The 27,641-nt window shown below is 39.3% G+C and overlaps 3 protein-coding genes, 1 long non-coding RNA gene and 2 pseudogenes across 5 annotated transcripts; 3 read left to right on the forward strand and 3 right to left on the reverse strand.

Moving 5' to 3' along the window:
- Nucleotides 1–14: 14 nt before the first annotated feature.
- On the forward strand, nt 15–3,159 carry LOC104799737 (chaperone protein dnaJ 3-like). The gene is made up of 6 exons (XM_019200833.1): nt 15–131; nt 747–918; nt 1,055–1,193; nt 1,410–1,686; nt 1,778–1,976; nt 2,591–3,159. The coding sequence occupies exons 2-6, from the start codon at nt 840–842 to the stop codon at nt 2,914–2,916; spliced, it is 1,020 nt and encodes a 339-aa protein (XP_019056378.1). The 5' UTR covers nt 15–131; nt 747–839; the 3' UTR covers nt 2,917–3,159.
- A 773-nt stretch (nt 3,160–3,932) lies between these two features.
- LOC104799571 (ubiquitin carboxyl-terminal hydrolase 8-like) lies at nt 3,933–11,591 on the forward strand. Its single transcript, XM_010522170.1, has 13 exons — nt 3,933–4,175; nt 5,094–5,345; nt 5,865–6,006; nt 6,496–6,555; nt 6,760–6,852; nt 7,055–7,375; nt 7,481–7,621; nt 7,739–7,909; nt 8,301–8,558; nt 8,936–9,084; nt 9,362–9,904; nt 10,159–10,432; nt 10,987–11,591. Exons 1-13 carry the CDS (start codon nt 4,084–4,086, stop codon nt 11,101–11,103), a joined length of 2,613 nt encoding a protein of 870 aa, XP_010520472.1. The 5' UTR covers nt 3,933–4,083; the 3' UTR covers nt 11,104–11,591.
- A 50-nt stretch (nt 11,592–11,641) lies between these two features.
- Nucleotides 11,642–15,825, reverse strand: LOC104799572 (aspartate aminotransferase, mitochondrial-like). Of its 2 annotated transcripts, none has more exons than XM_010522172.1 (11): nt 15,497–15,825; nt 15,162–15,247; nt 14,871–15,062; nt 14,628–14,733; nt 14,191–14,295; nt 13,932–14,104; nt 13,556–13,715; nt 13,360–13,455; nt 12,890–12,984; nt 12,670–12,782; nt 11,642–12,226 (listed from the first exon to the last, which is right to left on the reverse strand). In XM_010522172.1, the coding sequence occupies exons 1-10, from the start codon at nt 15,668–15,670 to the stop codon at nt 12,701–12,703; spliced, it is 1,269 nt and encodes a 422-aa protein (XP_010520474.1). In that variant the 5' UTR covers nt 15,671–15,825; the 3' UTR covers nt 11,642–12,226; nt 12,670–12,700. The 2 variants fall into 2 exon arrangements, with proteins under 2 accessions (XP_010520474.1, XP_010520473.1); XM_010522171.1 differs by having other exon boundaries at nt 14,871–15,077.
- Nucleotides 15,826–16,603: 778 nt separating this feature from the next.
- Nucleotides 16,604–18,940, reverse strand: LOC104799573 (annotated as a pseudogene).
- A 2,769-nt stretch (nt 18,941–21,709) lies between these two features.
- On the forward strand, nt 21,710–24,398 carry LOC104799574. Its single transcript, XR_769592.1, has 2 exons — nt 21,710–21,988; nt 22,249–24,398. It is a non-coding gene; the product is annotated as an uncharacterized LOC104799574 (long non-coding RNA).
- Nucleotides 24,399–25,864: 1,466 nt separating this feature from the next.
- LOC104799738 overlaps nt 25,865–27,641 on the reverse strand; it is a 6,441-nt pseudogene continuing 4,664 nt past the window's right edge.

The following is a 27,641-nucleotide window of genomic DNA, read 5'->3' on the forward strand; positions in this document are numbered from 1 at the left end:
GGAAGAGCGACAACACTAAGTTTTACGAGATCCTGGGTGTTCCTAAGAACGCCTCCCAGGAGGATCTGAAGAAGGCTTACAAGAAAGCCGCTATCAAAAACCATCCCGACAAAGGTGGAGATCCCGAGAAGGTATGTTGATTCGATCCTGTTCTGTGAGAAATTCACTTGATTGATTTGTTTTGGGTATCTAGGTGTTGGGTTTGATCCGGACTCTCCGATCGACGACGGTTCGATCGATTCTCGGTCTGTAGCTGAATTTTCTGGATGTTTGAGTTATTGTTTGTACTGGGTTTTGTCTGCTGATCATTGCGCTTAATATATAAGATAATTTCAGGGTTTTATTATGGTAGCCTGTTGAAGCGAATTGGGAAAGTTGTATCCTTTGTTTGCTTGGGTTCATAACAGATGAAATTAATGAAGAGGTCGGATTTTTGGGCATCCGGTTTGGAGTTTCTTTCTACAGATTAGAGATGGGTTTGTGGTTTATAGTGGAAAAGCTAAAATATCAATTCCTTCCAAAAGGGTCACCAGATTTCAGCTCATGGTGCCATTGCCCATTGATGATCTCTCTTGGTTCTAATGTCTGAGACTGATCCTGCTTTCGTACAGGGTTGGTTTCGCTTCATTAAATTTGTGCTGTGTTGTTTAAGTGTTGTTGGGGTTACATATGTTATGAGGACTATTCTCCTTTTTCCAATTGAGACGACATCTTAAAAAGTACATTTTGTTTTTCAATCATTGCAGTTCAAAGAGCTAGCTCAGGCTTATGAAGTTCTTAGTGACCCGGAAAAGCGTGAGATTTATGACCAATATGGCGAGGACGCGCTCAAGGAGGGAATGGGTGGTGGTCCAGGTGGGGGGCATGACCCATTCGATATCTTCTCATCCTTCTTTGGTGGTGGAGGTCCATTCGGGGGTACGTTTCTTGAGCCTTTGTCCACTCTCTCTCTTGATTTAGAATCTATTTCCAATCCATGTTGCTGCCTTTTGAGAGGTCGGATTTAGATGATGATAGAAGTAAAGTTTAGTTTAAAATTTCTGTTTTTGAGTAGGGGGTAGCAGCCGGGGAAGGAGACAGAGACGTGGTGAAGATGTTGTTCACCCTCTGAAGGTTTCCCTAGAGGACCTTTACGTCGGGACAACAAAGAAGCTCTCACTTACGAGGAAAGCTTTGTGCTCAAAGTGTAATGGGTTAGTATCTTTTTACTTCATTATTCTGTAGCCGAGTCCTTATTGGTTCAATATTAATCAGTTCCTACCTTCTTACCTGGGTTCATAAAACGAATTAACATCAACACGATTTGCAATACAGATTGTTTGGAATTGATTCCCTTGTCCTGCAACGGTTTAAATTCAATCGACGTTTTAAATCCAAGATGATCGAATTATCATGCATCTGATTTGCAGAAAAGGCTCAAAGTCGGGAGCTTCAATGAAATGCGGTGGCTGTCAGGGTACAGGTATGAAGGTCACGATCAGGCAGTTCGGACCGGGAATGATCCAGCAGATGCAGCATGCTTGTAATGAATGCAGTGGAACTGGCGAGACAATCAGCGATAGGGATCGGTGTCCACAGTGCAAAGGGGATAAGGTTGTCCCCGAGAAGAAGGTCCTCGAAGCACATGTGGATAAGGGAATGCAACACAACCAAAAGGTCACGTTTTCCGGTCAAGCAGACGAAGCGGTATGACAATTTCTTCCTTCATTTCCTTCTCGGCTTTAACGTGTGTACCCTTTTCCCCTGCTCACCCGACTTTCTTCTTCCGGGCATGCAGCCTGACACGATCACTGGAGATATAGTGTTTGTACTTCAGCAGAAGGAGCATCCGAGGTTCAAGAGAAAGGGAGATGACCTCTTCGTTGAGCACACCTTATCTCTAGCTGAAGCCCTTTGTGGCTTCCAGTTCGTCCTGACCCACTTGGATGACAGACAACTTCTCATCCGGTCTAGTCCCGGTGAGGTTGTGAAACCCGGTACGTAATTTACTTTGTTGCTTTTTCCCTAACCCTAACCCTAACCTAGTTTCCTATGGATTGATAATGCCAATGTATGCACGCATATACATCGGGGTGGGCACAAGTCGGATATCCGAGATATTATTCATTCTCCCGTCTGTTTTGTTCGGGTACCCAAGATATTTTTTGGGTACATGCGAATACCCGAACCCTAGTTTGAATAAGAAATTTTGAATGGTTTCAAAATAAATATCAAATATTAGGAGTTGATTAGAGTAGATACTCGAATTTTCGGATTATATTTGATTTAGAATCTGAAATTTCAAGAGATTTCAATAGGCTGTATGCAGTAATATCTGCGGTAAAACCCCGATTTCAGACTCAGTTACCTGAACCTAAACTCGATTTGTGGGTTTTCCTCTCGTTATAATCCATGTGGATTGGGTCGGATACCTAAAATTCAAGGGTTTTTTTCTTCCATTTTTATACATGCATGCATATAAACATTGTTGTGTGCATATTTTTTTCTGCGTAAGGCTCTTAAAGAAGATCGAGGTTCTATGCTTGCCCGTCTTGGGTCGGTATTTAGGCAAAAAACCATGTCTGAGATGTTTTATATCTGCTATATTCAGATTCGTACAAGGCAATAAACGACGAGGGGATGCCGGTATACCAGAGGCCGTTCATGAAGGGGAAACTATACATCCATTTTTCGGTGGAATTCCCGGAATCGCTCTCCCCGGATCAAGCCAAGGCCCTAGAGGCCGTGTTACCGCAAAAGCCCTCGGGTAATCAGCTAACCGAAATGGAGATCGACGAATGCGAAGAGACGACGCTTCACCAGGTTAACATGGAGGAGGAGATGAGGCGGAAGCAACAGTCTCAGAGAGAGGCTTACGATGATGATGACGACGATGGCGATGACGGGCCCCAGCGTGTCCAATGTGCTCAGCAGTGACCGTACCGTACGGTCGGGTCGACATGTTTGTGTTCCGTTTTTGTTTTAAGGGTTTGAGACTTTAGGAATCTTGGAGACAAAAGAGTCGTGGAACGGCCGGTTGTTTCGGTTTTCGGTTTTCGATTTCGGATATCTGATCTGATTTATAAATAGAGATTATGTGTAGGTCAGATTTGGGTTTTATGATTCATGATCGATATTCGTGGACAACTGATAATTATTAATGTATCTTTGAAAATATAATTCATATTTTAGAGTTGTTCGTTGGTGAGAGTATTGGTTTCGAAGCTCTTCTTAATTGTTCAAAGGAAAATTCCCAGATAAATATGTAGTTAAATTCTTATCAATAAATATATGCATTTGTAATTTTATACGCCAAGTTGTAAATTTTTTCTCAATTTCTTACTTGGACTATAAAAATATTATTTTTTTAAAAAATCTTTATTAGAGACAACAATTTTTTTAGAATAAAAAATATCAATATTTATATATATATATATACACATATGTGTATAAGTATGCATATTAGATATATATGTATGTGTATATAAACATATATGTATATAAATCTAAACATATTTTTTTATAAATTTCCGACTTGATATTTTTTTGTGATTGAGTATGGACATGGATTTTTGGTGAAATCGTGTAAATATCTTAGTGAAAATTGTTTCTTTAGGTGAAAAATATTAGGGAAGTTTCCCTATATTGATATATTTATTAGTAAGAATTTAGCATATATTTATTTGAGATTTTTCTTATCCAAATAAAAAAAACCCATCGATGTATAACTTACCGAATAACATAATTAAAAATAAATTCTTACAGCGAAGGATAACAATAAAAAATCTGATATTTAATATCTGAGTCACGAAATATTAATATAGAATTTAGCATATATTTATTGGGTTTATTTATACAAATCAGGAAAATATTTATGAATATATATTATTTTATTAATTCCTGTATATATTTCCCCCCCTCGCCTCATATCATCTTCACGAGACCACCAAAAAAACAAAAAAGGAAAAAAAAACCCTTTCCTCTGCAAATCTCTCTCTCGTTGGAAATGTTCCGCATTCTCTGAAGATTTCCCTCTTCCCTTCCACTCTCTCCTTCGCTTAATCTGAATCTCTCTGCGAATCTTGCTCGCTGTCCGGAGGAACAATGAACGGGACATCGTCCGAGGAGTCTTCCGATTCAATTCAGGGGGTCGACTCGTCCAACGCCGAGCAGAGAGTCTACTTCGTTCCATTGAGGTCTCCCCCTTATCTTTTCTTTTTCCGTTTCCTCGTTCGCCTAAATCTTTCCGATTGGAGAGCTCGATGAATCTTGAATCGAGTCCGAGTTACTGGGGAGTTTGATTTCGCGTTTCCGTGATTCGGATCGTTTGGGATTGGAATAATAATTTGATCTAGGGTTTCTAGAAGTTGGATATGACACTGTTCTGGCTCTGATGCATATTTCTCCATTGGGGTCGAGATCGTTTGTGTTCTGTTTGAGGTTATTGCTGCGTTTTGTTTCTGCAATAAATGAAGAATTGAAAATGTGAGAATTTTACTTTGACACCCAAAAAAAGGGAAAGCGAAAATATGCGATTCGGATTTCTGATATATTTTTGCGTAATTTGGATTTGGTTTTACTTCACTGTGATTGGATCGGTCTGTCTCTTGGAGGCTTGGACTACCTGTCGTCACGGGGAACAATTCGGTGATCTACAATTAGAAGTCGAACAAAAATGCAAGATTTATTGAATATTCTTTTGAAGTTTTTTTTTCATACTTTCTCAAGCTTTTGGTTTGACGGTTTCACTATTTGTTGACTAATAATATTCTTTTGAAGTTTGCTGCCAGATCTGTTGTTCCAAGTTTTGGATATAGATTTGGTGACGCTGGATTTGTTAATCTGCGTTTTCCCTTGCAAACTCGTATTCGTACCCCTTCTTCCTCGAGTCTTTTTTTTATCATCGAGCTGGCAGCAAAGAAATCGTGTCTGGATTCTGACATTGTAGGGGAATGGTAGTCGATCAAAGATTGAGATTTTCTTTCAGGACTTATTTTTCTTTGCTACAATGTGATATTTTTTAATCTACCCAAGAACCAAGGTTCTATTATGTGCTCTCCAAAATGTTGGCGAAATATTTACTTGATCATGATTTGTTGGAACTTGGGTTTTAGGTGGTGGAAAGATGCCCAAGATTCCTCGCCTTCTGTATCAGATGAGAAAAAGGAAATCTTGTATACGGCAACAACGGGGTCATCTTATGGGGGCCCAATGAAGTTGATAAACAACATCTTTAGCACTGATATTTTGTTCAATCTGAGAAGAGAAGGAGCTATGCTACAGAATGGTGAGGCTGGAGAAGTCGGTGTCTCAGGCCGGGATTTTGCTCTGGTCTCAAGCGATATGTGGTTACAGGCACTAAAGTGGTGAGTGTCTTTGTCAATTTGTTATCTGTAGACATATCTTTCTGCTGATGGTTAAAATGAATAAAGCCATCTACTATTATCCTTTGTCAATTTGCTTAATATTCCAATTGAACTGGAAATTTGAACTTGAGAGTTGAGACCAAGGTCATTAATTTCTAGTCTCTTAACTTCTCCATGAAATTATACTTATTTTTATCGTGCCATGTTTTGTTCTTCTTAAGTTGAACATCTGAAAAAAAAGTAGATCAAGAACTGTTATTCTATCTTTTTTTTTGTTTAACTTTTTTTTTGTTTAACCTGTTATTCTATCTTGTCTGAGTAGCTCAATAGAATTTGTTTATTTTTGAATGGTGTTGCCTGGCTAAGTTGTGCCAAGTAAGCTACAAATTATTTAGTTATTATGCATAATCTTTTATCAGGGTTGTCTATTTTATGGTCCCAAATCAGTTGGTACTTTATGTATGTGTGCTTAGTTTTCCTCAACATTCTCAGCAACTAACATAGTTCTTGATTCTGCAGGCACCATGATGCCAAAAATGCCGAGAAAAGCGTCAGAAGTTTCTCGGCTGGAGGAGTTGATAGGGGTGATGTTTATCCAGTACACCTCAGGCTCTCTGTTATGCCGGAAACAAACTCACTGGGAGTTAAAATTAGCAAAAAGGTCGGATCAAACATATCTCCTTTTTTATTCACATTTCTGATTGAGGGCCTTATTGATATGTGTTTTCTTTCTAACCTATGTTGCGTCTTGTGGTGTGCTCTTTTGTCACCCTCATGCTTAAACTCTTATTTTTCACGTGAATATTGAGAAGAAAACATTTCAAATGAAAAGCAGGCTGATAACAGGGTTTTGCTGGTAGAATTCTTTTATATATCCTAGAAATTTTCCTTTGATATTAAGCCCAATCCAACTTTCCTTGTATGCTTCTAGATTCATCACTGATTTCAATCCATTTATGATTTATCTCCAGAATATGGTTGGAAATTAGCTCTTAAGCTTGTAAAAATCATCTTCCAACTGAAGATTCATGCTTGAACCAATTTAGTTTGGATTGGATTTATGTTTTCTTTCTTGTACCTGCAGAGTTTTTCTGCTTAGCTTTTCAATGGTTGCTCTTCTTTGTTCCTAATCTTTTTTTTCGTCATATAGGACAATGCGGTTGAAAGCTTCAGAAGAGCATGCAAGATATTCAGTTTGGATTCCGAGCAGGTAATGTGTTGTTTCATGCCTCTTGCATACTTTATGAACAACACCTTTAAACATGCTCCTTCACCCTCCCACTACTCTGTTTAGCTGTTTAATATATATTACTATTACTGTGAGTTTACTGTAACTGCATGTGCTAAAAGCAAGACTTCTCATATATTTATTGTGCAATAAAGATGTCTCACTCTCATATTTTGGTTCTGCCAGTTGCGCATTTGGGACTTTTCTGGGCAAACAATCTTATTTTTTGAAAATGACACAAGCAGTTCCAAGGATTGTCTGCGGCAACCAGATCAGGAAGTAAGTGGACCACTGTGGAGTGAATATGTAGATGTTGCATAATATGTTATTGTACTAAAAGCTATCCTGCAATAGATGGATATATTCAAACATACACATGCATGCATGCATCCATATCGATGTATATGTATGCATTATACACATTTGTTTGTGTTTGTCTGTAGCTTCGGTGTGGTATTCATTGTTGTTTTGTGTCCAACAGCTGCTCCTAGAGTTGCAAGTTTTTGGCTTATCAGATTCCATCAAATTCAAGGATTCGAAAAGGGAAGATGGTGCAGCAAATGAGACTGCCAGTAGTGTTAATGGTTCCTCAAGCTTTAGCTTCGGAAGAAGTAACTCGTTGAGTTTTTTGGGTAAAGCTGGAGAAGCTGGGTCTCTGGGGTTGACTGGCTTGCAAAACCTAGGAAATACGTGCTTTATGAATAGTGCCCTTCAATGCTTGGCTCACACACCAAAGCTTGTTGATTACTTTCTCGGAGAGTACAATCGAGAAATAAATCTTGACAACCCATTGGGCATGAAAGTATGTGAATCTGTGACCTTTTTTAGATATCTTTTAGTTGATGCCACAGTTAATTGGTCCTGTTGTCTAAAGGCGAGTCTCACAAGCCAAATTCTCTTCTGGCAGGGAGAGATTGCCTTAGCTTTTGGGGACTTGTTAAGGAACTTGTGGGCTCCAGGTGCAGCAACAGTGACCCCAAGGACATTTAAAGCAAAACTTGCTCGATTTGCCCCTCAGTTTGGTGGCTTCAATCAGCACGATTCGCAGGTCAGGGAAATTACTTTACTTGTGGGCATCCTGTCTTTTACCCGTGAAGATCAAACATTGAGTTTTCTGTCCATATCTTTCAGATATCTTCAATATTTTTTCCTTTTAACGTTTCAGGAACTTCTGGCGTTCTTGTTGGATGGACTTCATGAAGACTTAAACCGTGTAAAATGTAAGCCTTATGTCGAAGCAAAAGATGGAGATGGTCGGCCAGATGAAGAAGTGGCTGATGAATATTGGCGAAATCACGTGGCTCGCAATGATTCAATAATTGTCGATGTGTGCCAAGTAAATATCTTCAGGTTTCTAAATTCTATTGGTAATCACTTCGAGGATCAGGTTCGACATGAACATTAGGAAATTTCATCATATCCTCAAAGTTCAAACCGTGGAGTATCCTGGTATCTTGTAGTTTTGACTGCCATTGTCTGAGTATGGTAATATCCTTTAAGATATACAGGAAAAGTATGTTAGTGGCCTGTTGACAATTATTTATATTTTTCAGAATGTTTATCTGTGTTTGGGATTCTGAAAATTTCTGCTGGGGTTTGATATGATGCTCTTTGAACTTTGATTGATCTGAATTAGATATGAACTTTATCTATTTCGTCTCAGTGCATTTACTAAGAAGATCCTTACATGGTCAATTGTAACTCGTTACGTGTATGTATGACTGCAGGGCCAGTACAAGTCAACATTAGTCTGTCCTATCTGCAGAAAGGTTTCAGTTACATTTGATCCTTTCATGTACCTATCACTACCGTTGCCTTGCACATCAATGCGAACAATGACATTAACAGTCATTAGTAGAAATGGGAGTAATCTTCCTGTTCCATTGACTATCAGTGTTCCTAAGTTTGGGAAATTTGAAGACCTCCAGAAGGCTCTTGTCTCGTCCTGCTCTTTAACAGTGGATGAGACTTTATTGGTTGCTGAGGTATATTGCTATAATTTTTATGCAGTGAATTTCGTGTCTCGGCGCTTAGGTGTAGCCCTGATGTCTGTGTCTTCAGCTGGTATTTTCTGGATTGGCCAAGACTAAGTTTTGCCTTGCCTAAATCTCGATTATTTACTTGAATGGAGTTATCGATATGATCTTCAATATATTGATTCTCCTCATCAAGACTCGTTTTTCACCTTCATTTTTGTTGTTTTCTACTTTTGTGTTTGCCAATGCTCGTGGTTTCGCTGTCTCACATGTCATCCATATTTTTTAAATCACTATCTTGTTTTTAGCTATTTGATACTTTTATATTTGCAGTTGAATATCTATTGGTTGTACTCGGTCCCCTTATTTCTTAAACTTGTGTGCAGATATACAACAATCGAGTTATTCGCTTTCTGGAGGAGCCTACTGATTCTCTAACTTTAATTAGAGATGGTGACCAACTTGTTGTATACCGACTCAAGAAAGACGCAGATAATTCTCCTTTAGTTGTGTTTATGCATCAGAAGATGGAAGAGTAAGTTTCCCTGGCTTATAACTTCTGAATAAGTTTCTCATCAATACGAATATGAGTCCCGTCAGATCTTTGACTATTAGTGTGGATGTAATTTGTCTCTTCTCAGTCCTGCACGGGAAGTAAAATTTTACTATAGATGCAATTTGACTTGACTGTTAATTTTTATGGTCTTTGCCCTAATATTATTGTCTGATTCTTATATGGAAACAGTCAAATGAATGTCTGGCTCTACACACCTGGGTTACCGAGTGTCTTACGGGTTTCAATTTGTTTTCAGGCAGTGTATTCTAGGGAAACCAAGCCCTACCTGGAAGGCATTTGGAATCCCCTTGGTCTCAAGATTCAATGATGTAGTTAATGGATCTGATATCGAAAACATGTACCTGAAACTGCTTAGTCCGTTTAAGATGCCGACTGAACTTACTACTACTGATCCTGCAACTACAACAGAAGAAGCCATTGATGAAGCTGTTATCGATGGTACTGCTTCAGTTGAGGAAGGAAATTCCACCGACGTGAAGGAGACTGCTGAATCTGTTCCAGATCTTGTATTGAGGCTCTACTTTACTGATGAGCGGGGAAATTTCATAGAGTCTGAGGTACTGAAGGATAAGCCTATAAGTGTTAAACCCAAGCGGGTGAATGTGCTTGCACGCTGGCCTGTAAAAGAGCTTGAGGCTTATGATACTTGTCTTCTGAGCTCCTTACCGGAGGTTTTTAAATCTGGGCCTTTAACAAAGAAACCCCAGGAATCCGTTTCGCTCTACAATTGCCTCGAAGCATTCTTGACGGAGGAGCCTCTTGGTCCCGATGACATGTGGTGAGTAGAGATATCGGGTCCATATATAACCTTTCTGATCAGATTTCTTGCATTGTGACGCGTAAAAGCCTTTATTTTGGCAAGAGGGAACCAAATACAGATCAAGAGTTTTCTTTCTTTAGTATTTTTTTTTCTGGTCCCTATGTTCCGATGTGCTCGGTTTTGTTGTCCTGATGGTCTCTGTGTCCTAGCGTTTTGCTAATTCTCCGGGCTATTTCATTTCGGTGGCTTTACTGAGTCAGATCTTGTTTTAGGTATTGTCCTGGTTGCAAAGAGCATCGGCAAGCCGTTAAGAAGTTGGATCTGTGGAGACTGCCGGAAATTCTTGTGATTCATTTGAAAAGGTTCTCTTACAGTCGGTTTATGAAGAACAAGCTGGATACGTATGTTGACTTTCCAGTAGATGATCTTGACCTTTCAAACTACATCTCATACAAGAATGGTCGGACAACTTATCGGTATACACTCTATGCCATCAGCAACCACTATGGTAGCATGGGAGGTGGTCACTACACTGCTTTTGTCCATGTAAGTGAAAACTCGAGACATTGTTTAATGCTTCTCGAAATCTAAAAAATATTTGTCTTCTTGTATCTGTTTCGGGGAAACCGTTTTGAATGCTTGAACCAAATACGATAGATTTAGCGTTGAGCATCACAACTGATTAAAGGTGAATTAGCCTTATGGCATCTTACCTTTGCTAGAAAAATCAGATAGGTATTTGCGAAGGAACACTTGATCTCTCTTTCAGTTGCAAATTTGATGAATATTGGAGAAGCCATTAGGAGTACATGATCTAGATATCGGTTGTCGTATCACATGATGTTATAAATCGGTTTAGCGTGTTTGGTAATGAAGAAGATTCTCAATGGCCAGTGTGTTTGTTTATCAAATTTTCGGAACCTGCCATAGTGGTGGATCCGTGGATGCTTATAATAGTTTGATCTCATAGTAACCGTGTAACAGATCCTCATGCTCATGGTTGATGTTTTTCTGTTGTATAAACTTACAAATTGTGCGGATGCATTTGCGTTGAGCCATACTAATATAACCTTCGATGTTTCTTTTCGTTATTTGTGCAGCATGGGGGTGACCGATGGTATGACTTTGATGATAGCAATGTCCATCCAATCAGCATGGATAAGATCAAGACCTCGGCCGCTTACGTTCTTTTCTACAGACGGCTCATAGAAGAATAGTAGCCGCGTCATCAGATTCACTGGCAAATTCTTCGAGGAAAAAATATCAAACAGTCTTCGAGAAGCATATTCATTACGCGGGAACAGAACATAACAGGACAAGGAAGAGGAAGAGGTACGTTAATGCAGTTTTGTCACAGCTTGAGAGGGTCGAAAATGGGATCGTAACACAGTCTTTAATCTTATCATTGGCTCTCTCTTCTATTCTTATTCATGGCCATGTGTCCACACAGTGAACGAATGTTACAGCAGATCTCATATATTATTTCCTTTAATTCATATGTATGTTGTCTCTTTGGAAGAATATTTGTTATTGGGAGAGGGAGGGGTTTTTTTAGGGTTCAGAACAAAGCCCTAATAGGAGTGTTCGTTTTCAGTTTGTCAAGTATTTGTATCATCGGAGTTTACTGATTCTGTACGGTAACTCTCTGGGAAAATACTTTGATTTGTTATTTTTTCCATTCAAGATATGGGCTTTGATTTGATTATACTTTTTTTTATAATGGATTTGATTCAATAAATATTATTAATTGCAGAATCACATTAAAATAATGTGTGAATTCACCATTTTAATGAAAGTATTCATTTGTAAGGGGAAAAAAAAAGAGAATATTAATCGAGATTTTGACAGTCATCGGCTTTTCGAGTTTTTAAACTCCAAATCTCCGAAGAGCGCACCGCCGCCGAATCGCCATTTCAAAACTCAGTTTCCGTGCCCTTTACTTGGGAATTACGTCCTGGAATGCCCAGAAACGCTCTCTGTCACTCCTCTCACTCCTCCTTCCTACTCGCTCAATCAGCACCTCAAAACCTCGGGAAAATCCCCAAGATTGAATCTTTTCAACGCATTCCTCGTAAGAATGAGCTCAGGAAAATGCCCGAGATCGGATCTTTTCAACGCATTCATCGTGAGAATCAGCCTGAAACGCATCAAGAAAGCCGTTTCACTGAGTTTTTCACTCTCTGTACTGTCGTCCTCTGATTCGCCAGCGTTTCTCGAGCAACAGAGGCCATGGGATTCTGCCCTCGATTCGTCTTTTGAGACCACCGGGTCGTGCTTCAGGATCAGTAGCTGCCATGGAAGCCATTGATGATGCTTACACTCTCTGCTCCAGTGATTCATCTGAGACAAAAAATGCAGACTTACGAGACAAACCAGCCAGTGTTTATGCCTCAACTGTCACAATCTAGCTTACGAGTTTGCATGGAAATGGTATTCTATGATTTCCAAGACATGTATAAATGCTGCAATAACGTGATAACACGACATTGTGAATTTTCCATTTATCCATCAACCCACTAGTGTATATGCATCATCATTCATTTGATTGATCATACTAAGTTTTATATTCACGAGTTCAGTAAAAATAAAGATACACAAGACTCAAGGTTCTAATTCTTCAGATTTACATGTTTAAATACCATACATATATGTTTAAGGTTTTGATGATTTAACAAGCGGATGAATATTCTACACATATAATCTGTCCTTCCAGTAGAATCAAATAAAGTTTTTTTTTTGTACTTGATCAATTCCTTCACGAATCTAATGCAAGAATTTGTCACCTCAGTTCCAGAGGCCAAGATCAATCCTCGTCTACATCCTCGCTCTCTCTCGGGTGACTTGATGAATTGCATTTGCTATGTAAGTCGTGTTGCTCGGAGTAACACCCGCCATGCTGTTTCGAATTTACCATGAAAACAGTCGTGAAAAGTTTCGTATTAGAGAAACATGACAGTGAATATGAATAATGGATCTTTTAAGGAAGATTTCGGGTAATGTTACCTTAAGCGGCCATCAATGGTCATGTATATGTGGAATTCCTTCCTTAACCGTTCCACTTCGTTCGGGGCCAGGCCAGAAAAGCAAAACATCCCAACCTGTGTTGTTATCAAAATTTACACAGAATTCTCAAGTTGGGCCAACATTCTGTACAGAATTATGTAACTTACATGATTAACTTGCGTTAAGTCTTAACCAAGGATATCAAACAAATGTCAACTAACATACTTTGTCTATATTATTATTTTGGTGTGGTTTCCAGAATTCATTGTGGGCAAACAGGAAACAGAAAATGGAAAACATGTTCTTTAAACAGCTGTGGTTACGGCCCAAATCCATATGTCTCATTTCATATCCGTTCAGCATTTTCCTCCGGTTGGAGAGTAAAAATTTTTCACTTTTTTTTCTCCAATGTCGAATTCCATAAAGTCGCCACCCGGAACAGAAGAACATATGTATTTTCATACACTGACCTGGTTTGTTACGTGTTGCCAGTTGAGAGAAGAACCAAGTTTCTCAAGCTCTTCGCGCAGGGCAGTTCGCATTGTCTGAACCCGTTTAGTCATGACCTTTACATGGCACGGCAAAAACTTTTCAATATTTCATGATCATATGAACATGAAACATAAAGAAATTTTGAAGATTGTAGCTGAAATTTCTCAAAAAGACCTTCAATTCTCTTTCCCAAAGGGCTTTGATTTCGAGATTGGTCAAAATCGTAGAGACGAGCAACAGTCCATGCATTGGGGGGCTTCCATACATTGACCTCGCAATCTGCTGCAACTGGGACCTCATCATGCTTGCCTGAACTGTGTTATTGGCGAGGACACTAGACATGTAGGGAGTTGAAAGGAGAAACATGTTAGACATAGAGTTTTCATTAGGTATCAATTTGGAAGGAAGGACAAAGAATAATCTCTCAATAAACCTCAATATGTGATTATAGAAAGAGAGAGGAATCAATCTTGATGAGCATCAAGGACTAGAGGTTCATAAATTAAAAAAAAAATTAAAATAAAACGAAGTAGATCGGTCAATTATGTACCTAAGACAGCCAACTCGGTGCCCATACAACCCCATGTTTTTTGCAAAGGACTGGGCGCAACCGATCAAGTGTCCATCTTCTAGGAAGATTCGTACAGACAGAGCATCTTTAACCAGACAACCACTGGCAAAGCCTTGATAAGCCATGTCAAAGAAAGGGAAATGTCTCTTTACCTGAATAATAACCACTGTAAGAGCCAAGCATAGTCGTAAAGAGATGTAGAGAGATAAGATAAACACAACATTCAAGAGACAAAAACCTTGAACATAGAGGAGATCTCTCTCCATTGCTCCTCGGTTGGGTCAACGCCCGTCGGGTTGTGAGCACAAGGATGAAGCAAGAAAAATGAACCACTCGGTGCATTCTGCAGATGAAAAGAAAGCAAGAATAACTCATCCGCCAATATAATAACACAAACTTTATCATACATTTTCCGTAGGAGTTCTCAAATTTACATATTACGCTTTCTTGGTGCTAACCATCCTTCGTGAGGTAGCTTTCTATCTAAAGAATTATGGGATATGAGCAAAAGCAGATACTAAAAAATGATAGGAAAATGAGTGGAAACAGACTTCTGGATGGTGATGCTGTGTAAAACGGCCAATGCAGAGCTCGAAATCATCTCCGTTTTCTTCAGATGTAAAGAAACATTAAACTTGACGTGAGCTTGGACTTGCAGAATTTTAAGTTTCATACCTTAATATCATCTAACAGCGCTGAAAAGTTCAAGCCTTTTGTTTCAGGATCATAGTAGCGGAAGGTTCTCCGTGAGACTCCCGCATCTCTCCAAATATTGTGGTGACTATACACAACATTTTTGGGAACAATACCGAAATCAAATCATCGATTCTTAAAACTTTCGAAAGCAAGCATGATATCTCGAAACGGGGAAAGATATTTCGAAACGGGGAAGCATAGATGGACATAGAGAGGGCTTACTTCGACCAAGTCAAATCGGGCAAATAAATCTCTGAGTCAGGATAGAAACGCCTCTGCAACTCAGCAAAGAGCCGACAAGCTCCAGTCCCAGAGAGAGCTTGAATTCCAGCAAATCTCTGTTCTCTAAAGACAAATGAATCTTCTCCATATACCAATTTCACACTCTCCTCCACCATTTTTGAGCCTAAGCAACTAGAAACCGATTCCCTGCAAATCAGATGAGCATCAAACTTAACATATTTTCCATGTGATTCACATTAATGAACAGAAACAGTGATATGCAGAACTCACAAGTAGTCGCTACCGGCAACTTTTGCCTCTGCCTCGCGTACGCATTGAAGCACAACCGGTTTCCCTTCATCATCTCTGTAAGCTCCCTATCAATAAACAAACCCAAAACTTTACGACTTCATCCAACCCTAAAACCCTAAATTCTAACCCTAACACGAGACCTCTAACTTAAACTGGACTTCCAACTGCAACTCTTAAATCTATGACAATGGTTCCGCTAATTCTACAAACCCAGAACGAAAACAACAGCCAATCCATTACTCAGATGATTCTCTACACCCTTAGTTTCTCAACCAGAACATTCAGAACAAAGGGCGCGAGAGAGAGAGAGAGACCACGCCGAGATTGATCTTGGCCGGAGAAGGGTCGGCGAGGAAAGCCTCAATGGCGCCGGTTATGGGGTCCTTGGAAGCGGGGCCCACATGGTCCCACCATCGGAGGGCTCTGCTTGAGCACGACGTGAACCACCTTCGTCCTCCGTATCTCATCATCGTCCTCGTCGCCGCCATTTCCAGGATTCAAACGACCAACCCATGAGTTTTCCTCGCATTTTATAAACGTCACGCGAGGATCCATGATTCCAAAGTCTCTGTCTTCTTCTTCCTGTGGGCAATTCTGCTGGTTTGATTTCAGGTGTTGCATTTTTCTTTTCTGCTTCTTTACTTTCTCCGGTTTATTACAAAGATTCTCAGACTCGAGACTTTGGTTCCGCTGGTTTTTACGTCATGTTATAGTGACACGTGGCTTATTATTATTGGTCTCAACTTCTACGAGAACTCTTGTACATCTCTTGAGCCTAAGCCTAAACCAACTTGAACATTGGGCCCAATTTGAATGGGCCCATAGGCTCAAGTTAGTGGAGTTCTGGATTTACTGACCGTTAACAGAGACATTTCGTCGAACGACTTGTTTGCAACATTACCGGAAAAGCTCCTCCGAACACAAAGCTTGTCAGTACGTCGATCATTCAGAGGTACGATCGGCCTCGTTATGTTCCGTTTCTCACTTTTGAATTTCTCTGTGTTTCTTGTTATCACGTGATAAAAAAATTGAACTTTGTTGCAAAAAAAAAAACCATAATCTGTGAGCAAGGAAATCTGCGGGCAGTGAGTTTTTCCGTCTCTTTCGTATGAAATAATAGGCAACTCCGATCAGAAGGAGCAGAATCACGAACCCATCAACTCCTCCTACCAATCCCAGAATCCATTTTCTCACACCAGATTCCCCGCCGCTCAATCTCCCACCTTTTGGGACCTTCACCATGAAACTCAACCTGGGCACTCCCTCTATTTGCCTAACACCCATCACATTCCCATATATGAAACACCCTTCTTCCGAATACACCGCTTCACAAGCTTCTCTGCTTACGTTGTCCACCCATGTCCCGTTTTTCTAACATCTCGTGATCACATAAAATCTAGGTCCGAATTCAACCCGACCCGAATACAATTCAAAATCTATTTCCGAATTCATACATACATACGTAGGGATTGAATGTTACAGTAACTCTCGCAATAGACCATTTTTATTTTTATGTTTTTGCTATTTCTATGCATTTGGGAATCTGTCAATCCTTTAGTGTTCAGATGCAGAACTACTGTCGGAAACCGCGCCGTTTATTGTGTCCACTTTTAGTCCCAAAAAAAAAAAACTAACGGGCCTTTGAAATGCACCAGCTTTCCTCCCATCTCGCCTCCTGCTGCTGATTTTGTCGCCTTCTCGGGTGCAGACCTTGTTGAGATCTTCCCTTCTTTTTGTTTCAGAGCAGAGCATTTCTTCATGAGACAGTAGAGTAGGATGCAGCATAACAGGATCAGAACAGCTAAAAGAGCTCCAATGGCGATGAGAATTATGTCTTTAGCGGATAGTTTTCTGTGATGGTGTTGTTGTTTTTGAGGTTGTTGGGTTTCTGCTGGTGGCGAAAGATTCGGAGGGTGAGTTGGAGAAGGACATGGGTTCGAGGCGTTGAAGCCACAGAGCTGAAGGTTTCCGACAAAAGAACTCGAGTTGAACTTTCTGGCGAGAGGTGGGACGGTTCTGGACAGGCTGTTGAACGAGACGTTGAGAGAAGAGAGATTCGCGATTGATCAGAGATTGTGGGATTTGCCTGGTGAAGTTGTTTTCAGACAGATCGAGTTGACTGATTCTGGAGATGTTCCCTATGGTCTCGGGAATTCGGCCTTCAAACTTGTTCCTCTTGAGGTTACGCACTGTAAGATTCTGCATCCCATCAATGGTTTCCGAGATTCGCCCGCCCAGGCGGTTGTTTTCGAGATTTAGCAAAGCTAGAGAGGAAAGGTTGGTGAAACTGTTTGGAATGGCCCCATTGATCGAATTGAAAGACAGATCAAGGCTCTGAAGGTTTGAAAGAGTTCCTAACTCCCGGGGAACGGCCCGGAGATCTGGTTATGACCTAGAGAGACCTGTTCTAACAAGACAAGTTTCCCCAGAGACAGGAACAATCCCAGAGAAGAGATTATGATTGAGGTTCAAGATTTTGAGAGGATGGGACTCATTTCTCAGTGTTTGATCTCCCCAGGAGACAGGGATTGAACCAGAGAGGTTATTGTGCTGAAGATCAAGAAACGTGAGTGTATATGACCGGGTGAGACTAACGGGAAGAGGACCGGAAAGCGAATTATAGCTAAGGTTGAGCCTGTAAAGCCTGGTGGAATCGGCCAGACGAGAAGGGATGGACCCGGATAACTGGTTATTGCTCAGATCAGGATTTTGGAGAAGAGGGCAGTTACCAATGGAGGTAGAGATTGTTGAGGAACACCAAGAATCGAGACTCGAAGACCCAAACTCCGATCACCCATGATCAAGACATTACGGTACGATCAATTATCTTCGGTAACTTCAGATGCAAGAAACCAAAAGTCAAGACTTATTGGAGCATATCACATGGGTTTACTTTGAGGAGAATTAGGAGAAATTGGTGAAGTGGACGTTGACGATCTGGAAATCGAATATTGGGTAATCTCCATGTGAATGGAACCTTTCCATTCTTATCATATATAATTTCCATTTACGTGTGTATAGATCTTTTCTTTCTTTTAATGTATTTGATCATCTTATTAGGTATATAGAAACGTCTTTGTTGTACAGACAATTATGCAGAGCAATACATGATTTTTCTGGTCTCTCTTCTTCGTTTCATCTCTCTGAAATTCTCTGCATCAGAAACCGACATCTAGTTTATCGATCCTCAAGCTGATTTCGGTTTTCCAATTCTTTCTTCATTGAGAATTTCACAGAGATAAAACCAGAGAGGCGATTGTTGAAAAGATGGACTCCGTGGAGGAAGCCGAGGGATCGAGGGATGGAGCCGGCAATGACATTGTCGTGAAGGCTAAGCTTTCTGAGAGCGGTGAGTTTTCCGACTTCCTCGGAGATTCTGCCACCGAGGCGCCTTTCCACGGGAGCTGAATGGCGATGACTTGGCCTCTAAGGCACCTGATTCTGGCCCTGCCGCCGGAGCAGACGCCATGGCCGGAGTCGTTCCAGGTCGTGAGAATGCCGGAGAAGTCAATGAGGTCGTGTTTGATGGCGCGAAGGGCCTGGTAGTTTTCCGGAGTCACGATCACACCATCCAAGGGGTGGTGACCCGCAATAGCTTGAGGAGTGAACAGTGAGAGGCAGAAGATGAGATTTGCGCCAATAACGGACTGAGCCAAGTTTATAGCTTTTCCCTCCCTTGGGAAGAACTCGAGATGGGTTTTTGTAAAATCCATTCATTTTACAAGGATATAGAGAGAATCAGAGAATCCTAAAAGAACTTTAAGGCATGTAAGAAATCGACGATAATCATCGTGAATCATACATACATACATACATACAAGCCTTCCGAGTTGGAAATATTATGAATTGAATGGTACAGTAATTTTCGCGATAGACCAGAATATTAAACCTGAAGATTCTAACCAAATTAAGAATCAAAGAAGAGGAAATCAGCCCATCTGTTAATTAATGGAGAAGAGCCATGCTTAACCATATCGTTATAATTTTCCATTTTTAAAAATTAATTGATAAATCTATTTTTTAAATCATTATTTTCATCAATAAAAAAACTGATACTAGTGTCGACATAATATTCGAAAAACTCGAACCGATCAGTTATTCGATTCGTATCCGAATAAAATATTCGGATATCCAGAGTCCACGGATCGGATACAAATATTGGTTTAAAATATTTGCCGGATACGGATCAAATACGAATATCAAAATCGAATTATTCGATATATCTTATCCAATCTGTATTTTAAGTAACATTACTAAATATAGGATCATTTGGTAATGAATTTATATTTATGGGATCATTTTGAAATAAAGAAAAAAATATTAGGATTATTTTTTTTCTTTCTATTCACACCTTTTTTTTTTGGTAAAAAACTCATCCGCCTCCTCTCTACTTCGTTGTCATTGACATCTTGTTTTTTTCGGCTTCTATGCCGGTTTTGCCCCTAGAGTGCTTATTTGGATCTTTTTCCATAAACAGCGCAAAAGAAGTTTACTTTTTTTTAGGAGTTGAGTTAATACAACTCTGTTAAAATTTGTAATAAAAATTGAATTAAATACACAAATAATAAAAATTTAAAAAAATTTCAAATATAAAAGAATGAATGTAGTTTTTATAAATTTAAAAATTGAATTAAAAAGCATGAAATCAACATATATATAATGTAAATACACAAAATAATATAATTCCTCTCCAATGACATATTTTGTTTAACTTTGCTTCATTAATTCACGAGAAGAAACCACTCGCATCTTGATACTTTTTTTTTTTTGGGTTGTGCCATTTTAAGATGCATTTTAGTAAATATTTTAGCATATTTGATTCCACTTGCAACTATCACCTTTTCATTTTGATTTTTAAATATGTAGTTAAATATATTAAAAAAATGAAGAATCAAAGACATATGACAATACATAATCTAACATATCTATAATTATTTGACTTTATTTAAAATACAGAAGTATTTTTATTTTTGTGATTTCTCGGTTTTGGTTACATATTTTTTCGATCATTAAAATTATAAATTCTGATTTAGGCTTTTTTCTGCGTAGGTCCACTTTTTCATTTATTCGAAATATGGAAATGGAATTTGCATGACTGATGAATTCATCTTTTCACGTTTAGTGCAGGACTGCTTTAGTTTGTTCACATATTATATATACTCGTAGATATCAAAATCATAATTAATATTTATTTATTAAATTTAAAGGCCCATTAGAGTCATTGTCATTAGGAAAATGGCAATTAAAGCCCAATAATTTGGGACTCATCATCTGGCTTTCGATATGAAAATGGACTTATATACTTTATTGATAAACAGTAACCCATCACAATATATATATATATATATATATATATATATGCTGATTGCAAATAATTTTAAAAAATATTTTGATAAAATCTTCACACAACTCCGACTTTTTTTGGTTTAATGTGATTGTTATATTACTACCAAAAAAATAATCCGAAGGTTTACATGAATTTAACATGTACCAAAGATCCCGAGAGATAATGATTTATATTACAAGTGAACAAAAATAACGAAGACTTAAATCTCAGTCATAATATATAAGGCGATACCATTGTTGGAGGGGGTCATTTGATCCGGTAGAATCCGGCTTGTGCAAGGTTATGAGTATGTTCCGCGTTATCCTATCGATCTTGAACCACAATTGTTGTGGCGAGTTTGCGACGTCTTTATGTGTCCGTCCATTACGTTCCTTCCAAATCTCGTATACTACTAGCTGCAAGAGAAGACTCTTGATTAGCTTTGTTGTTCGTTGGGTTGTCATGAGATGTTGATTAATCCACGGCCCGACGTCCACAACCACCCTAGGGGGAGAGCCTCCAAGATTTTCTGCAAGGGAGAGCCATACATCCGCACTATATTCGCAGAAAAAGAATAAGTGAGATAGGGTTTCAACTTCCTTCCGGCATAGTATGTACCGACTTGCCATTGTCTTTGCTGAGAAATTAAAAAATAGTCGGCATCTCTGTCTCTCTAGAGAAATGCCTGAGAATAACAACAAACACTGTCTATGATTAGGTGACTGAGTGGTGAAAGGGTATTGTTCTCTAGATCCCGGTCATCAGTTTAAAACTAATTGATGAAGAGGGAAGAGATAGAGTCTTGTTTTTTAGACCTTTACTCTAAAGGCTACTCCCGGACCTTAGGAGATATAATTTGGGACGAAGGCACAGGTCAATCTCTCGGTTAAAAGAAAAAATACTATGAACCGGCAGCCGATGTTTGTATTAAAAAAATAAATATCAAAACTTTTCAAGTGGGTTTTTCACCAGATGGGCTTCCGGACAATTTCAGCCCAATTAAGGCCCACGTCAGGTTGACTTTATCCCACATGATATGAGTTAACTAAACACAAAATTTAAAATTATAAAAAAAAACAACAAAAGATCAAAACTTTTCAAGTGGGCTTTCACAATTTCAGCCCAATAAAGGCCCACGTCATGCTAATGCGCCATATTAATGAGAGATTTTGTGGTGTCATCATTTGTACGTTAACCTTACTACTTTGGATATTTCAGCCTCCGCCGCCTCTCTCTCCCTATCTCTCTCTCTATCGATCGATCTCGATCTTTCTTGCGACCCCTCTCTTTCAGCCTCCGCCGCCTCTCTCTCTCTCTCTCTTGATCGATCTCAGATTCGATCTCGATCTTGATTGTCACCTCTCTCTCTCAGCCTCCGCCGCCTCTCTCTCTTTCGATCGATCTCAGATTCGATCTCGATCTTGATTGCCACCTCTCTCTCTCAGCCTCCGCCGCCTCTCTCTCTCTCTCTTGATTGCAGGTTCGATTTCGATCTCTCTTATCTCCTCTCAGTTATTTGGTTAAAGTTTCTCTCTTCTCTCCTCTCTGTTATTCGATTCCGATTTTCCTGTCGAACCCTATCTCTCTCTCTCTCTCTCTCTCTCTCTATATACACACACACAAGTACACCCTAGTTTTTATGTCCTTTTTTTATAAAGCCCAGTTTTTATGTTTGTTTCATGCAATCTGTTTATTGTTTTTGAGTTTTGACACAGAACGTGTTTTGGCTTTCTGATTCAGGGTGAAAAAGGACAAGGTTTTGTGGAAGTAACAGTTTACGTGAGTTCCGACTCTGTCTTTAGAAGGAAGCTAAGTTAACGCCACTGGCCGGCTGCTTTCGCATTTGCTTCTGCCTCAAGCTTGGTTCAGACACATCCCCCGGGGAGAGGTATTCTGAACAATTTCTTGCATTGTTCCTCTGTTTTAAGTTGTCCGAGATCGGTTTTTTCCGGTGGTAGAGACTGCAGTGTGTCTTTCAGAGACAGATTGAGATGGGGGTTTCACAATTGACATGCCGAGGATGCCGTTCATTTGTTCGACTAGATGGTTCAGTTCGACTAGATGGTTCAGTCTCGTCCCTTACCTTCCATCGTTGATTTCACTAAACTATTGAGTGCAGTCATGAAAATGAAACGGTATGATGTTGTGATTTGTCTCTGCAAGAGAATGGAGTTGCTTGGGGTTTCACATAATATCTACTCCTACAATGTTCTGATCAACTGTTTCTGCCACGTTCGTCAAGTGTTATTGGGCTTATCTGTTGTGGGAAAAATTTTGAAACTCGGTTACGAGCCTAATGTAGTCACCTACAATACCCTAGCTCATGGATTCTGTATCCAGGGCAAGATTTTTGCGGCGTTAAGTTTGGTTGACCAAATGGTGAAAGAGGATACAAACCTAATGTTGTAACATTTAACACTTTGGTCAACGGACTTTGCCTTGAGAGTAGAGTTTATGAAACATTGAGTTTACTTGACCAGATGCTAAAGATGGAATGTCGGCCCGATATGGGGTCTGCAAGGCAGGAGATTATGCATTGGCCATGAATCTGGTCATGAAGATGGAGGAAATGCATATTGAGATCGATGTCATAATTTATAATACAATTATTGATTTTCTTTGCAAAGCTGGACACAAGGACGATGCACTGAACCTTTTCGAAGTGATGCGTAATGTCGGCATTGTACCAAATGTTGTTACCTACAACTGTTTGATAAACGGTCTTTCCAGATTTGGTAAATGGGACGATGTTGCCTCATTGTTGAGTGAGATGGTGAAAATGAAAATCACCCCTGATGTGGTCACGTTCAATGGATTAATCGATGCACTCTTTAAAGAGAGAAGGTTTCTAGAGGCTGAAGAATTGTACGAGGAGATGATTCGAAGAGGTTTAGTTCCGGATACTATTACTTATAATTCATTGATCAATGGTTTTTGCCTGCAGAATCAGCTTGGAGAAGCAAAAGAAATGTTCAATTTTATGATCACCAAGGGATGCCTTCCAGATGCAGTGACTTTTAGTTCTATGATAAATGGTTAGTGCAAGGTTAATAGGGTCGATAAGGGTATGAAACTCTTTTATTAGATGTCTCGAAGAAGATTGGGTGTTGATTCAATTACTTACAATATTTTCATCCAAGGGTTTTATCGAATAGACAATTTTGATGCTGCCCAAAAGCTTTTCTGGGAGATGCAGTATAAAGGTCATCATCCTAATTTTGTAACTTATATCATTTTGCTTGATGGTCTTTGTAAGAACGGAAAAACGAACAAGGCACTTGGCATGTATAACAAGTTGGAAAAGAGTGGGATTGACCTTCATAAATCTTTCCATAATGTCATGATGCATTGTTTGTACAAGGTTGGGAGGGTTGACGAGACATTTGTTTTCTTTAATAGACTTCTTGAGGAAGGGGTGAAACCGAATGTTATTACGTATAATATAATGATCTCCGGACTTTGCGGAAAAGGTTCATTCTATGAAGTCGAAAAGGTAATTGGGAAGATGAAAGAGGATGATTGTTTTCCGGATGATGGTACATAAAACGCATTGATAAGGGATCATCTCAGAAGTGGCTCTCCATCGATTGGTTATCGAGTTGATACGAGAAATGTGGAGCAATGGGTTTTCTATGCATGCATCGACTTCTAAGTATGATAACAGATATGGTATGTGAAGGCAATGAACATTTGTTGAATTCGCTTGGTGTTCCATTCTTTCACTGTACAGAACCATAGATACATACCCATCATTTACACTTTTGTCCATCATCATATGAACATGTATATTATTTAAGCCTAAGATTGGGATTTGGATTTGTATCTGGTGGAAGCACCTTTTCTTTGTAACAGGAACTAAGAGAGATTACAAGTATTCTCTTTTTAGCAGATTTCAAATTCCCTTAGTATTCCTTTCACGAGAACATGGTTGAGTATTATTAATTTTTTTCTATAAAACTCATCACATAAACAAAACAATATACATGTATATATACACACACTACGAATCTATTCGTATCTTTCTTATTTGCTATTTACGAATCATTCATGAAAATAATGCAACACGCATGACAGAGATTTAAATAATGGATCAATTGAAGAGCTCTGTACTTAATACTTATTGACACTCTATATATATATATATATATATATGTATGTAATTCTGAATGAATAACGAAAATGGGAAAGGGGTTAGACAGCATAAATACGCCTTACCTTCTTCATCCGCCGGCGACAGATGGGGCAACTACCAGGATCCTCTGCTATCCTGCGTATATTCCATTACCAAATCCAAATTTTGTTACCCTCGAAAGCTCGGAAACCCGTCCCTTACCGAGTTCCGCAATGTAACCTGTTCTGGTTATATATGTTATCCATCTGGGTTGGTATGAAAACATTTGGAGCGTCTCCGCGGGAATTTCCACGAGGAAACATGACATCGAATGCGCGCTTGCCATCGCCAAAGGTACACATGTAGAATGATTCTGTAGTATCCATACAAGAAAGCCCTTATACCAATGTCCAATTCCACCTGCCAAAATATCCAAAGAAACATCTCCATGTGGACAAATAGATGATAGCATTCGAATAGGAGAAACGGTTCCTGTTGTCCGGTCACATAAACTGAAGCTATGCATGAACTGAGCCGTGAAAGAGTCAGAACAACAAAGAAATTCTAGAACAGTTCCCCCAGAAGAGAAAGCAGCTTGTTTTTCTCAAAACAATCCTTGATAGAACCAAAAAGCAAAAACCAAAGGGAATCTAACTATTAACATACCTTGAGCAATTACAAGCAGAACTGAGGAATCTTGTGATTTGACATTGTATGAAATATTTAAACAAGTTCCCTGGTTCAGAGAGTATGCCCACCCCTAGAGACTACAAAACTTTAGAAGAAAAAAAGACTTTTGTATCCGATCATACCATTGAATTTGAATCTCTCTTTCAATTTGCACATCCGTTCCAAGAAATATAGACAAAGTTTTACGTTTAGAAGAAGGGCTTATAAACAGAATCAAGATTCTTCATATCTTCGCAGGGAAAGATTCTACCAAAAGGGAGAGACGGTAAGGACGGAAGTCGGAGCAGTTCATTTATACAACAAAAACCCTAACCACACAAACACAAACAGAGAAAGAGAGAGTGCATTTTCTCAAGCATTCAACCAAGGAGAAAAAGAGCAGCTTCAGGATCACAGAAGAGAGCAAATTCTCCAAAGAACGTACCGCCGCCGAATCTTACATAAAATCTAAATACGTTATAAAAAAACAGATCAAACTCAGCTGATTCACATTAGAGAGACATTCATTACAAGATCTCAAACCCAACAAACCAATAGTAAAGATCAAATGGTCGATCAATCACCCACCTTCAAAGCACTCTTCTTCTTCTTCTTCTTGCTCTCTTTGTTCAACAACACAGAGAGCCTGGCGAAACCGAACTTCTTCCTCTTTCCTGTCAACCTTTTGCCATTCTCCTTCCCAACATTCTTCTCTTGCTCACACAGCTATCGCCATTGTTGCCAGTCTTACCAAGCATCTGACCAAGCGACACTTTCCGTCTTACAGTCATTTCCGACTCCTCTGCCAGAAGCATCTTCTTGCTCAGGATTTGCCCGATCGACATTGTGGGTTTCAGCACCGGCACCGAGGACAACCCGTCGTTTGTCAGATTCAGGTCGTTAACATCCATTAGATGTGTCTCTTTCCTGTGCTGGAGGACAAGGGTTCTTGAACTTCGCCCTGTTGCTCACCGACGATGATCTTCTCCTCTACCCGTTATCCGATCTCCATCTCCGGAGCGCCTCTTCTGCTTCGAGCTTTGCGGAGTTAGCTGCCTTGGCTCTCCCAAGGGCTCCCTCTAGTGCCCTCTTGCTGGTTGTGATTTCCTTGGCATCTTCGTCTACTTTCCGCAGAATCTCTGTCTTAGATACGTTTGCTTCATCGACCCTAGACACGACATCTTCCACTCGTTTCCTGGCTTTTTCCTCGGCATCTTTAGCTTTTTGCGTCAGATAAGCATACTCTTCAGCCGAGATCATCACTGCATCAGTGTTCTTGCTTCCCGTCGTCACAACCTGGATTTCAGCAAGTGCCACTGCTTCAGCTGCTCTGGGGCTTCCTTCATCTTTCTAGCGGCCACCAACCTTATCTCGGCAGTCTTGATCTTGTTTCTCGTGTCTTCGATCTCAGGCATGGCTCTCACTACTGCCAATTTCGCGTTCTCTCCCATCTTCTTGAACTCCTTCGCTTCCTGGCTCAATCTCTGAACCCCCTTTAAGATTTCTGAGGCATTCTCAGGGCAATTCTCCTTGGATAATCTCAGCCTCATTTCAGTATCATCCACCTCCTTCTCTAGAGAACGCATCTTCAGAGACTTCTGGGCTAATCGTTCACGGGTCTTCTCTAGTGCAGTTCTTTCATCGTCCAGCTTCTTGTTCAACAACTCGACTGATGCACGTATTCCTACCAGGTCTTCCATTGTCCTACACAAGTTCATCTTCGCCTGGTTCACCTCCCTTTGATTGCTATCTGGATTTCTGATACACCCTCAAAACAAAAAATTAAACAAAAAAACACTTTTCAACACGATAAAAGACACAAATACCCTCAAATTTATGAAAAAATCAAAAACCCTTCCTTTTTTTAAGGGATAATTCCATTTAAAACCCTGTACTTTTCTCTCGTCTCAATTTAAACCCTATACTTTTTTTTTATCAAAAAAACATTGTACTTTTAAAAATTGGTAATTAAAACTCTATACTTTTAAAAATTGGCAAATAAAACCCTGAACGAAAAACAATATTATTTAATACTGACATAACATCCTAGTCATCTACCACATCATCAATCTCTAATATTTAATAATATTAATTAATAAAAAATAAAAATAAAATAATAAAAATAAAAATGAAAATTTAAAAATTATATATATTCATAAAAATTATACACATATAAAAACATGTTTATAAAAATTTTAAAATTATATACATATATAAATATATTTATATATACATATATACATATGATACATATATATCTATATATGTGTATAATTATTATATGTTTTATATATATGTGTTATATATGTATTTTTCCCTAAAAAATATTATATATATATATGGAAATTTGAAG

Source organism: Tarenaya hassleriana, unplaced genomic scaffold (assembly GCF_000463585.1).
Source record: "Tarenaya hassleriana unplaced genomic scaffold, ASM46358v1 Cleome6, whole genome shotgun sequence".
Lineage (NCBI taxonomy): Eukaryota > Viridiplantae > Streptophyta > Magnoliopsida > Brassicales > Cleomaceae > Tarenaya > Tarenaya hassleriana.

What these genes read in the sequence shown, in the direction of transcription:
- LOC104799737 (XM_019200833.1), top strand. Translation starts at nt 840, where the DNA reads ATGGGTGGTGGTCCAGGTGGGGGGCATGACCCATTCGATATCTTCTCA. An exon ending in TTGTGCTCAAAGTGTAATGG is followed by an intron (nt 1,194 to 1,409) that starts GTTAGTATCTTT and finishes TCTGATTTGCAG; the next exon opens with AAAAGGCTCAAAGTCGGGAG. An exon ending in CCGGTCAAGCAGACGAAGCG is followed by an intron (nt 1,687 to 1,777) that starts GTATGACAATTT and finishes CCGGGCATGCAG; the next exon opens with CCTGACACGATCACTGGAGA.
- LOC104799571 (XM_010522170.1), top strand. Translation starts at nt 4,084, where the DNA reads ATGAACGGGACATCGTCCGAGGAGTCTTCCGATTCAATTCAGGGGGTC. An exon ending in GTCTACTTCGTTCCATTGAG is followed by an intron (nt 4,176 to 5,093) that starts GTCTCCCCCTTA and finishes CTTGGGTTTTAG; the next exon opens with GTGGTGGAAAGATGCCCAAG. An exon ending in ACAACCCATTGGGCATGAAA is followed by an intron (nt 7,376 to 7,480) that starts GTATGTGAATCT and finishes CTCTTCTGGCAG; the next exon opens with GGAGAGATTGCCTTAGCTTT.
- LOC104799572 (XM_010522171.1), bottom strand. Translation starts at nt 15,670, where the DNA reads ATGGCGGCGACGAGGACGATGATGAGATACGGAGGACGAAGGTGGTTC. An exon ending in CGCTGTTAGATGATATTAAG is followed by an intron (nt 14,296 to 14,627) that starts GTATGAAACTTA and finishes TTTCATCTGCAG; the next exon opens with AATGCACCGAGTGGTTCATT. An exon ending in AGATCTCCTCTATGTTCAAG is followed by an intron (nt 14,105 to 14,190) that starts GTTTTTGTCTCT and finishes GTTATTATTCAG; the next exon opens with GTAAAGAGACATTTCCCTTT.